A 13389-nucleotide genomic window follows, 5' to 3' on the forward strand; every position below is an offset into this window, starting at 1 on the left:
TATATATATATATATATATATATAGTTCTTAATAGACGTGTTTACATATGTTGTTTTTGTTTGTTTGTATACTGGAGTATAGTAAAAAAAAATAATTTCTCTTAATAGACTTGTTTACATATGTTGTTTTTGTTTGTTTGTATATTGGAGTATAGTAAAAAAAAATAATTTCCCCCTGGGATTATTAAAGTATTTCTGATTATGATTAAAACCCACTATTATTATTAAAGACTGCATTGGTCTTCGTTACAACAATACACTGCAGGGATACTCCAGCTGAACTGAGACAACACAATCGCATTGTGAGGTAATCAGATGTGAACGCAATTAAGCAGTGCAGCAGGGCTAATTGCACAGTCTAATTGGCGTTTCTTATGTTTCACCACAGGGGGGCGCCAGCGTATAACCCTCCCTGCAGCAGCATCCTTGCGTAATCTGGATGCTGGTGCCGGTGCACCACCGCGTGCTGCGGCTCCAAACAATGCTGGCATGGTCTGTGCTTTGCTGCAGCGTGTGATGTGTTTTTTTTTATATATATATAATTTATAGCTGAGGATGTGATCATAGTGATTTCTGCGGCTGGTTCCAACCTGTTCCAACAGGAGGCCCGTGTGGCGCAGAGAGAGTTTGAGTGAATCCACATGGGTCGTTCATAGAAGCATGCTTTAAAAAGGCTATTTCATCCACCAGTGGATGTGAATCTAAATGACAAGAGGCCGGTGAAATGACACAAAAAAACAATAATCCGTAAGAGAGGTGTGATGGAGGTGCTTTAAATTCAAGTGAGTGACACACACATGCGCCTAAGTCTCATTTAAAGCTGACATATTCATGATTGTGTGGCTGAAAAAACACACATTTCTGGAGGAATTTCTTCTGGATAAACGTGTGCGCACAGCCTGTCCGCGTCTCACTTTGTGCGCCCTCATCATCATCATCATCACCGCGTCCAGGCTCGAAACGCGTGTAATGGGAAGCACTACCTCCCTCCGTCATGCGTAAATTATATAGGGCAGGACTGGAATGCTGTGCTACCTCCATTTGAGAAAACCCGGCCGGTGAATGTGACAGAGGAGGCAAAAGAAGAAGAAGAAGAAGAAGAAGCAGAAAAATCACAAACCCTCGTCATCAGCCAACGTTTTGACAGAAGCGCAGTAGTAGCGCATCACGTCGTGTCTATTGTGAAGCCAAGGAGGAGAAAAGATGGACATCACGGATCAAGGAGCTCAAATGGAGCCGCTCTTACCGACGGTAAGACTCAACACACGCGCTATTGTTGCGTTTATCTTCAATTTCATAAACTGTAGCTTTGAATGCCGATGTGTAATTTCTCTTTAGAATAAAACAGCTCTGATGAAAACGTCCCATCAGTATGTAATTCACATTCTCTGTCATGCAAAATGACCCATATTTTGGCTGCTTTTTGGAGATCATGACAAACATGGATGCTGCGCACCGTAAATTGGAATAACTGACCGTGTGCACAATTCATATTTTGAGCATCTGAGTACACCCTCAAACAGAAGGCTTTGTGATGCCCAGCACAGGTTCTGTTATGTGTATTCTGCATGGAAAGGCTCCTTAATATATTGCCTTCCAGCCAAATCATGTCAGTCGACCCAGTTTTTATACTCTTAAGCTGTTGCTTTACAGTACTGCAGGCCTACTGTTGCATTAAGATGAGAGCATAAGGTGTTTGATCCTAACAGTGAGGACACACAGGGAGGTGTGTGCCTCATCAGTTGGCAGAGCCATCACTGGATTATTATTCATAACACATTTACATATTTGCACACATTTTGAGAGCATACCACTCTCACATAGTGATAGTCGTGAGCAGTCATCCCTCCTTTCTCTTTAAATCATCATCCATCAGCCTGAGAGAGACAGAGAGATGCAACACAAGCAGCAAACAAGTAGGTCGAATATGTGTCCACGCAGGTCAGAGCCCAATGTGCTCTGCCGCCACCCCTGGCACAATATCAAACATCGTAACACATTTAGCCACTTGAAGGCACATCCTACTCCTGCAGGTCAGCCTCCCTTCATTAGCATTCATGTGAGACTGTGCCATGAAGAGAGGGGGAAAAAAAAAATGTCCACTGCCTCAGATGCTCAGTTAAAGCCAGAGGGGAGAGATGAAATATGTTTGCTTTGTCCCGCACCATGTTCAAAAAGCAACGATTTCTCTGGAGGCAAATCAATAGTCTGCTTGTTCTGCCCTATTTGCGGATGTGTTACATGAGGACTTATTTTTCCAGAGCTTACAGTGCAGCCTGATGTGGCGTGGGATGGCTGTTCAGTTTCCCCTGCAGTCTCAATGCAGTGTGGTTGCTTTTCCTGTTATTGTAACTCATCGCTGCTGCTTCCCCTGTCCCTCCGCCTACACGGCAAGCAAATGCGTTGTCATGGTTTCACCGGGATGTGTATGGGTATGTGAGGTGTTAGTACGGTGAGAATCCTTACTATGTGACAACACAACATGACAAGAAAAAAACCCATTCTATCAGGTTACCAGGTTCCCAAGGTCAAGCAAAGAGAGTATGTTTAATTTACAGCAGGAAGAAATGCATCTCACATGTTGTTTTGAGTGGGGACAAGTTTACCACATGTTAAGGAATTTCTTAACAGAGCATATGGCGTGACTGAAGCGTCCACATGCTTTGCTTCGGTCCTGTTGACTGATCTCCTCCTGTTCTTTGACTTGCAGGAACAAAGTTCCCAGGAAAATAAAGATGTGGTGAGTACACGTCTCATTGGCTTCATCCGCCCTGTGAAACGAAATGTCACATTGATTCGTTCAGTAATATCAATGACAACTCAATTCATTGCACTTGTTAAAGACTAGTTCACAAACACCAATGATATAATCTGAAAATCAATAGTAAAACCAATAAGAAATATAAAGGGCAAGGCAGGAAAAATAAAAAGGAGGTCACAAGAAAGAGTGTCTTTACATTAAATGGAGTTTTCAGAAGAGCGGTAATGGAAAGTAATTCATTAATTCTTATTTTTTAAATATATTTTTTGAGGGGTTTGAACCGTTATTGGATAATAGCAGCTGGAGAGTGACTGGAAAGCAGGGAGGGAGAAGGGACACTGGTCAGAATCAAGCCCTGGGCTGAACCTCTGTTCCATGGGATGCACACTCTACCTACTGAGATAACAGTCACCCTCATTAGTTACTAGTGTATTTTACACAGAAAACATATGACAAGCTTATAACAGTAGCAGAATATTATTACCTGGGTCTGTTTCCCTCAGGCCTACAGAGAGTTTTAACCCCTTTCAGCTCATTGTTTTGGTTTTACGGCCCACTTTCAGCAGATGTTTTCAGTGGAAATGCAATTGTACTTTTCCTGCCCAACATCAAACAGCAGCTAGTGAACATAGTGGAGCATGTCATAGCTAAAAAGCCAGATATTTACTGGACTTACATTCATCAGGTGGACATAAAATGAATCCAAACAAATGCCAGTGTCGGAACTGTTTAGCTCAGTCAGATTGAATCAGTTGTTCCACCAAAGACACATTTCTCCTCTAAACATCTCAGATGGTTTCATTAAATTAGCCTCACAGACGCCTCTTTCCCCGTGAATCATCTCACGACCCCTCAGATTTATCGCGTGACCTCTGGAAGAGCCTGACCCTTTGGTTGGGAACCACTGGACTAAACTAGCTGTATATAATGTAGTTCAAACTAGCTCCAGCTTGAGCTGCTACAGTAGTAAAATACTACTTACACATTGATGCATCAGTATTAACAAACTAATCATGTCAGATAGAATCACACATCAGCCACAGGGGACATTATTCTGCAGAATGAGGACCATTACTTTTGATATTTGTCGTGTCATTTTGTTGATAATACATCTGAACTTATACGTAATGGATCTGAACACCTCTACCACAGTTAAAGACAGTCTGTTCTGCTTTTCTAGTGGCTCTGCTACGGCTTTGTTAATCCTTGTTTTCTATAATCTATAATCTACATTAATATTGCACAGCTGTATTTGGTTTCTATCTTTAATTAGCCAGCTTGTTTAGCAGATGTCATGTATTTTTAGATCACAATTGTCACACATGTCTGGCAGCCACAAGAGGCTGAGAACACGCTGGGTAAATAAATAATAATAGCTAATGGAAATGAAGTGAAATTGCTTTGAAGAGCTCACTGGAACCAGACAGTCGCAGCCAGCCCGGAGAAAATAGTTTTGAAGCGTGCATGTCATCTTTTCTGACTACATATTGCTTATGCAACTGTGGGCTGTGAGCCAGACTAAAGACAAGGCTGAGCACAAAGTGTCTGCTAGTCACCAGGATAGGATTTAAGACATCTACACTGCTAAATATTGCGAGGATGCAGGGATGGAGTTTAAGGAGAAATTCTGGATAATAGCGGTAGATAAATCAAATTTGTGAAATGCGTTCACAGATAAATATAAAAAGGTAAAAGGTGCATTTGTGCAAATCACATTACCCTCTATTAACCCCATTAAGTTTTTGCAATGAAAACATCATGTACTTTGCAGACTTATTTAAGCTTTCTGGTGGCTCACTCCAGGATCTCGAAGAAATAGTTCAACATTTTGGGAAATATGCTCATTCACTTTCTTGCTGAGAGTGAGATGAGAAGATCGATACCTCTTTCATGTTTGTATCCTGTATTCTGTGGTTGGAGATGACCAGTGATGGGAATAAATATGAATATAAATAACGGCGTTACTATTTTTAGTAACAAGTAATCTAATTGATTGATTACTGCCAAAAAATGCGGCGCAATCAGAGGCGGAGTTGGGCGGGTGTTGCTATAATCCATGACATTTCATTGGATGCCAGTCTCACTTTCCCACAGCAGCGTTAAAATATTTTAGATTTGTGTACTGTGGATTTCTGTTAAGCGTCCATTTCATTCTAATATTCAGATTTATCATCAATAATTGAACACGCACATGTATTTTAAGTCCCATCCTCAAAGCGCTTTTACACTACATATCTCATTCACCCATGCATGCACCAATTGGCTGCCATGCAAGGTACCAACTGCTCATCAGGAGCTAACCGTTCATACACATTCACACGATGGTTCTGCCTTTGGGAGCAATTTGGAGTACAGTACCTTGCTGAGCCACAGCCGCCCTTGCACTAATTGATTAGTCAATATTGTATGCAGTAATTAAGTAATAATGTGCAACAAGGTGTCCTCAAATATTAAAATGATAAATGGTGTGTAGAGGAATAATTTATTTTCCATTCTTTTTGGCATGCCTCAGCTGTTGTCACTCAACAAGGGAAAGAAAAAGGAGGTAGTATTTAAACTTGTGTTGCAGATGAGTTAGTAAAGCATTAGGAATCACTAACTCTGCTATGGTGAACCTGCTGCTTGATATACGATGCCCAGTGATTAAACTGTTGACTGTAACCTTGCTAGAATTGTCCCTGGATAATTTGTTGTATAGAGAAAGCTACAGAGATGGATCTCTTTGCTGGTATTGAACCCTTGTCAACCACTTCTTGACCGGAACTTGAGTGGTGGTCTTAGATTTGAGTTGGACTTGACTTGCGTGCTCCTAATTACAACTGTAACATGACAGCAGGCCGTCTGCCAGGCGATCCAGTTAGGGCTGCTTCATTGGTCAGGTTGGAGAAGATCAGTGAGAACAGACGGAGGAAGTCTGCTGGAGTTGCCCGGGCTTGTTCTTTTGAGCGTGGTGTTCTTGGACCAGTGTGAAATCTGTTTGAATCGGTGATCTGACTGTGCAAAGCTGGCAGGCCCCACAGCTAGGAGCCTGGACCGGCTGTGCTCCTTTCCATGGTTAATTATAGCAGTGTCAGCGGAGAGGAGAATGAAGAGGGCATGGATATACTGTAGGTAGAGGGAGAGGGTACAGGACTGGATGGAGAGACAGATGGTAAGATGAGGAGAGAGAGGCAGCATATAGAAAAAAAGAGATTGTGTGGTGTCAAGTGTGCTTTCGCTGTCTCATCCTCACGTGTGAATATCATCTTTAAGAAATATCACATGACATAAACCACAAAGACAGCATTATTGTAATTTGACAGTCTTCTCAGGCAGTGCAGCAAAAATAGTTGCTTGTTCGTCCGGATCTGTTTCTAGCACACCATGTCTCGATCACGGTTTCGCTGACAATGCACTCCAGCCTGACAGCAGCTCCTTTGCCTCAGGTAGGTTGTGCAGACACACAGAAACATGCACTTAAAGATGCACATACTGTATATAGTAAGACTGCAACGCCAACTCTGCTCACTGCTTCTTCTACTTGAAAGTCTGTAGTGACCATGGCATGTGTAGCAGTGTGGTGTGTTTGACTCCCTGCGACCTAGGGCTTCTCTTAGGTAATAGAGCTTGGACGCTCAGCAGAGCAGAACTGTGCACGGCACAGCATCGGTGATGTCAGAGCGCTAATCTCTCTGGGGGGATTGGCGGATGGACGCTTGTCAGAAACATTTGATGCTACCCTGGATGAAAGCCGTTGGAGGCACAGAGAGAGAGGCAGAGGCAGAGCAGAGTCTGAGCTGTGCTGAGCTCCCTGCTTTTGTTTTTATTTTGTGTTCGTGGAGCTTTTCCGAGTGAGGCTGCTGCCGTATTCCAGCATGGGAAGAGCGTCTGAGGGGAGCGGCTGAGGCGAGGAGAGGGTTTGACTGATAGCCCAAACAGAGGAGCTGACTATATCTTTGTCTGCTATTCTCTCTGACTCTCACACACAATCACAAACACACACTCTGAGTCCTGAGTGAGGCTCAGGCCCTGAGCCTTAGCCTCTCGCCTTACCATTGCCGCAAGCACAACGGGAGTTATCGGGCAACTTGCCCCGACCTTACAGGAAACACAACATGCTCTCGGTGGACCACAATAAAGGATTTATTTATCAGGTAGGTTACTCTCATCTTGCACTCAAAAGTGTTCAGTATGTTAGAGGGTGAGAATTTCTTTGACTTTGCTTAGATTCAAATAGAAATAGTTACATAACTGAGTTTTGTTGATATAGATTTGTTCTATTTTCTCAAATCCCAGACTGATTTTGATGCACTATTGTTGTGGCATTGAGGTCAAATCATAACTACAGAAGCTGAACAATATCTCCTGGAGAAAGGTTGCATGGGATCTTACTGTCTGCATAATGTTAGTGCATGGTTGATAGGCTGCGGGAGGCTTGCCTTCTTTGCTGCAGAAGGGGGCCAGCTGTGCTGATGTGCGTGTGAAAGGTCCCGGGTAGGTTGTCTGACAGATGGGACTGTCACATTAGGGGGCGAGAGAGGAGCTTATACCTGCTGTACTGACCCCGGTGATCTCTGATGAAATAAAAGGCGAACAAAAGACAGAAACATCGTTTGTGTTTGAGCCCTTTCTCATGGTATATGTACATATTCTGGTCTTTTTGTGCTTTTAAGACATACAGAAACTTTTAAAAATCTGAACTGATTTCAGAGGCCAGTGTTCACGTTTCCTTATCCCCCAATGTCAGACAAGGTTAGAGAGAAGGTGATGATGTAGAGATGTTCCCTGCATACTTAGCATATTCTTCCCTGTGACGCTACCGATGCTGATCCTGCTGCCATTGCCACGGTAACCATGGCCATCTGTAGGGATGAAAACCATGACAACAGAAGCTGTCAGCCAATCACATGGCTTGTACAGCTGTTGATAATCCATCTCCCCTCTTAGCTAGCTACAAGCTATAGATTCACTCTGGCTCTTAGCACATGTAGAAAGTCCATTAAAGCAGATTGAAAGTGAATATACAGATTGTCCAAAGGATTTCACATGAAACGCCACCTGCTTGGCTTTGTTGTGGGCTTACGGTGGAGAATGTATGCAACTTACTACATAGAAATGATTTTTAGAGTATACCTTGTGGCCTAGATCTCAAGCTATAATGTAAACATTCATCATCCCTGCTGTTGTGAAAGCCTCAGGAGAGATTGCTGAAGAACACAGAAATGAGGTCACATATCTGCTTCCCTGAGAGTGATGTGATAATGTACACAGATCCCTGGAAAGGATCCTGTGAGAATCAATAGGTCTGTGATTTATACTGGCCAAGACAATGGAAAATAAGCCCTGCTGTTGACACTGAAGACGTCCTCTCTGTTTTTTTTATCACTAGTTCCACATGAAAGATAACATCACTGGATAGTTAATATGCCCCACTAGAGTTGCATGCACCGATGTTATTTTTTCCCATCACGTCTTCTGTTGTTACTCCCACAGTAAAAAAAAAAAAAAAAAAACATGAAATGAAAACAGTTACTTCCATTTTTGTTTTGCAGACTAATCTGAACCCGACTACTGCTGCGTCTCTTAACGCTAAAAGCCAAAGCATTAGCTTGAAAGCAGTTTTCATCCTCTCATCAATTGGCCAGCCTCTTTTAAAATTAATGTGCGGTATCTGAGAGCTAAATGTGAAGCAGCAATATTTCTTTTTGGTCTTTGGAGATATGTTATCTCCTCTGTAGCTAGAAAGAGAAAACAGTTTGTCAGATTCCCCCACTCTAATTTGTGATATGCTGTAATTTCGAGTGGTGTCTTAGAAGGTAAACCCCAAAAAAGATATCATCAATCCATTTGTTCAGACTGACACCATAGTATTGCCATTAAAACAAAGGGGGGGTCACAAGAGACAGATAAGGAATAAATGGTCAGAATTGAAGAGATATCCTGACTTTTAGTTTGGGTCTTCAAGAAGGGATAAACTGGAGCCAACTGGACTTGGTTGTATATTCATGAAGACGTCAAAGGAGATCCAAGTATTTAGCCATGGCAGGATTGTTGACCCTGTCGTAGTTCAACTGTGATCCTGCCCGGGCTAAATACAGTCAATCAGAACTGAAGAAGCCTTTTGGGTGAGAAGTGAAAGGTCTTCATGGATCTACAACCCTAACCATTCTTGAAGAATGAAGACCTAGATGACTGAGAACCTCCACAGACTTCCATGGTTTGGGTCACAGTAAGAAAACACTGTCTTTTATAGAATAAGGTGAGGGGCTGCTGGTTTGCTTTAAACTATACCCTCAGTGTTGCTGAACACAGAATACAGGAATCTCTCAATGGAACAATCAATCAATTAAGATCAACTTTTGTCTGTCAGTTTGGCATGGTGGACTCAAAATCAAAACGTTATGTTGGCTTGGTATTCCGGGGCACAGTGTCCCAGATATCTATCCCACATTATAGATTTTTCAGATTTTTGGGGGGTCTAGAGAACATAATTAATGGAAAATAACTCATGAAATGGGACCAGGGCCAATTGAAGTGCATGTAATTTACAAACTCAAAAAAATAAGTTTTTTAAAAGTTTGCAGTTTTCTGCCCATCATTTGCAGCATGTGACAGAATTTTAAGCTTGGTGTTAATTGTTGCAGAAATGCATCATGGCCCTAGATTTCTATGTGCACAGGCTTGTAGCTTTAACTTTTGTTTAAATCACAGAAGCAGATATTTTCTAACGCAGTTGTTCATCTTTTGGACTGATGATTCAACCAGGAGACTTTCATGCTGATCGGAGCTGAAAAAGCACTACAACTGCGAGTCAGGTAACATTATCAAGGGGGAAAAATTGAACTCTGCTAAACGCCCTCTGCCTCCTAAATGCCCTCATTTTTCACACTCCATACCTCCAGTTTGTCATGCAGACTTTCTGTAATGATGACAACATTAGGGTTGTTTTTCTAAAGCTCCCTCCAGAGCGACAGACACTGTTTTTTGCAGACGGTAAGCAGTACTACTCGTCATGAGGAAACCGAACTTGGAGTGCTCTTTTAAAATGTTGTCTGGTCGTAAAAGTGCCCTCCAACAATTCTTCCATTCAGACAAACAACATTAGTCAAAGTCAGTCTCCCGTCGATTGTCACTACAGATGCTCCAGGCTGTACTATACGCTACACGACAAGCCGAATTACAGTCTTAAATTCGCTCTTCGGCTGTGGCAGGGTGCTCTACGTGTAAACAAATGCTGACTGGGCTGTCACTTTGGGAGGGTTTCAGTTGAGTGGCATTCACCTTTAACTGCACTATCACCAAGCAGGTCAGAGTCAGGAGGAAACTGGAGCACATCGTAGAGGAGATTTCGAGATGGAACTGTAAGATGTGGTGAAATGAGTCTTGTTAGAGTCGTGTTTTTAGAGCAGGATGTTCAGAAAGCATCCTCTGAGTTCAAGCAGACATTTCAGGTCACTTTCACTGTTGGCTGGGTTTATTTTTGGACCTGCATCAGTTGAAAATACACCACAAGATGTTGTGTACAGGATTATTCTAAGGGTACGGCAGAATTTCTGTCATCATTTGTCCCACGTAAGGTCAAAAACAAATATTTGGCAGCTCTGACTGCAGTTGGGATTATTTGGGAGATGTGTGTGTGCAGGTAAAAGGACAGGTTGTTCCATTTGGATATTTGTTTCAGTTCCCACGATAGCTGCTTCTTTGCTTCTTTGTCAACTTGGCCACCAGATGTCTTTACAAAAGCAAGGGCGGTGGCTGCCTGGTGATCCTGAGGACAAGCTGGCTTTGTTGGCCCTTTCGGGTCAATCATTCGATCCTCCGCTGGCACTGTTTAACAAAGTCAGACATGAAACTCATTAGGGTGAGTGGTCAGGGACACTCACTGCACGTGTAGCAGCCTTAGGTGTGTAATCAGGTTTTGTGAGGTGGTGAATGAGATGAACAAATGCCTCCAGTGTTTGCCTCATATAGAAGAATCGTTATTGTGTGAATTCAATGTTTTTGTGACCACCAAGATACATTCAGCTTGGTTACGACCACCATGCATAATATATCAACCTGTGGGAAACCTGTGCATGGCCTCACCTGCTTAGTAACTCTAGATCCAGTACTTCCAGGGACACCTGTTCTTCTCTTTGTTTTGTCGCTAAATGTTTTGTGGCTGCCAAGAAAAATACCTGAGTTTATTGTTAAGTTTAGGTCTCCTCGGGAAAAGCCTATCACACATCTTCCTTATCAAAATCTGGCACCTACATTACCCACAATGCCACTTTGTGTGTGTTATGCTAGTGAGGCCACAAAAGGCTTCATACATATGCAGTAGTCCTCTCAAACACTAGAAAACACAATTTGGTCTGTAAAACATGTGGAACATCCCTGTAAATAGGTTATATTTAGTGCTGTCAAAATTAACACGTTCATTTTGTCGATTAATTTTAAAGAATTAACGCGTTAAAAAAAATTAACGCAATTAACGCGGTTTTGTTTACTTCCGGTGGCGGCCGCCATTTTGAATGTGGCAAAGTAGAGCTTTGTTTCCCAGATATATTAGTGTGTGTGTGGATGGGTGTATAAGAGTCATTAACTTAAAGCCCTCACAGTGACTGCGCCCTGGGCGGTCGCCCACATTGCTAAAACCGGCCCTGCTTGTATTAGTTTACGGGCAGATCTGCCACATCCAATATGGCGGAACGGTAACGTATCGCAGCAACGGACCAACCTGCTCAATGAGGCGTCTATGTATATATGTCTATGATCTATCCTAACTAAAGGAGAGTCTATGTATATATGTCTATGATCTATCTTAACTAAAGGAGAGTATATGGTGGAAAGATGGATAAGGACGGACTTTTAGGGGGAACATTTCATTTTAAAAAGTTGCCCAACAGCTCGTTGGACAAAAACAAGGTAATTTGCACAGTTTGCAAAGCCGAATTTAAATTCCACAGAAGTAACACGACTTTAACATATCACCTCAAAGCAAAACACCCAGTCTACACTACAGGAGTGTGGCAGCACTGTCAGTATATTTCCTCATTCTGGCTTTTTTCTTGTTTTGCACTGTGCATATGTGCACCTTAATATTAATATTAAATATACTTTCTCGGTGTTATCTACATTAATTGATCATTTACATAAATAAATATTCATTATAAGCTTCAGTCTCAGAAAAATGCATTTAATTTATTGAACATTTATTGATAGATTAATCGCGATTAATTACATAAATTTTGGCGATTAATAGTAAAAAATTTTAATCGATTGACAGCCCTAGTTATATTATACATAACTTTTTTAGGAGTGTCACCAACTCTTGTAGTAAAATCTGCTGGTTTCAGGTTTTGTTGTGCACATCAATAGAACATGGAGATATATTTTCTGTTTCTGACTAGAGCAAGTTAAAAGTTAAAAGTTTCTGAGAGCTTAATCATATATACTCACTATGTGTCACGGTGTGCAAGCAAAGTAATTTGAGGAACAGCCCAAATGCTGATGCCACAGGAGGCAGGTGAAGGCAGGCCAGGGTCAAAAAATCCAAAAGAACACACAAGGCCAAAACAGGACTGGAAGCTTAACACATGGCTAGACAACTAACTGACACTGAAACCAAAACTCACGGACAGGTGAGCAGGTGAAACACAGGTGAAAACTAATCAGGGTGGAACAGACAATCAAAACCAACGGGAAACGTAACAGAGGCAGGAAGGAAAGTTACAGATACAAGGGTGAATCACAAAATAAAACAGGAAACACAAAACCCTAAATCATGACACTGAGTGATTGAGTTCTACATGACCACATATTTTTCAAAGCTGGAACGGTCATTTCACAAGACAAAGTTCGGCATTTATTTTATTAAAGGTCCAGTGTAACACTAGACCTATTGACAGAAATGGAATATAATATTTAGAGCTATGTTTTTATTAGTGTTCAATACAAAACTGTATATTTGTGGTCTAGCGGGATATTGACTTTGCAGTCCAGATGGAGTCCAACGTCAAGCCTTGCTCATGAAGGTCACATCGCTGCACAAATGCTCGAACATACATGAACGCGCGTACATGCTCTCTTAACTCTGTGTGACATTAGAACATCCTCTGGTCCTTCGGTTCGTTTCCAGGCCCGAAGCCTCTCGCTCCTCTTCCCCCTGTGCTCATTCATGCACACTGCTCCTCCCCGTCACACCACTGCCTGCGAAGAGACTGTATGCAGTAGCACGCCTATGCATTATGCGTGTCTTCTTGGTGTGTACATTTCATGTGCAGAGTCTGTACATGCTATTTTGTGTTATTTGGATTATATACACACGGATAAACAAATCAATAACTCGTAAAGTAAAGAGGCTTAAGATAAAAACAAGACATACTATAGAAGATACAGACATAACATACATCATGTTATCTATTCATCATGCCTGGTCACATGTACACCCCTCCCCCATCCCAACCATCCCGACTCCCCTGGGGTGTTGGTCACGTGCTCTGCGCTCCCGTTCCCCCCCTGAAGTCTTCATCACGACCAACGGACCAACCGAGAAGCGCTTGATTTAATTCTCCCCACCACGCAGGGCCCCTCCATCACTGATCCCATGGTCAGAGAAATGGTTTTATCCTGCCTCCTGTAAAGGCTGGCAGATTAATCTCAGCCCA

The 13389-nt window shown here is 42.2% G+C and overlaps 1 protein-coding gene across 5 annotated transcripts in view; it reads left to right on the top strand.

The window, feature by feature from the left end:
* The first annotated feature begins 787 nt into the window (after positions 1-787).
* LOC104926389 (sodium-driven chloride bicarbonate exchanger) overlaps positions 788-13389 on the top strand; it is a 42571-nt gene continuing 29969 nt past the window's right edge. For 2 of the 5 annotated variants that reach the window (XM_027291440.1, XM_027291441.1), the window contains exons 1-2: positions 788-1251; positions 2711-2740. In XM_027291440.1, coding sequence (XP_027147241.1) covers positions 1204-1251; positions 2711-2740 — 78 coding nt within the window. In that variant the 5' untranslated portion in view covers positions 788-1203. Of the gene's footprint in view, positions 1252-2710; positions 2741-5783; positions 6187-6421; positions 6895-13389 lie in introns of those variants that run through there. The other 3 variants (XM_027291444.1, XM_027291443.1, XM_027291442.1) reach the window with 3 other exon arrangements.

This window comes from Larimichthys crocea, chromosome XIX (genome assembly GCF_000972845.2).
Source record: "Larimichthys crocea isolate SSNF chromosome XIX, L_crocea_2.0, whole genome shotgun sequence".
Taxonomy (NCBI): Eukaryota; Metazoa; Chordata; class Actinopteri; family Sciaenidae; genus Larimichthys; species Larimichthys crocea.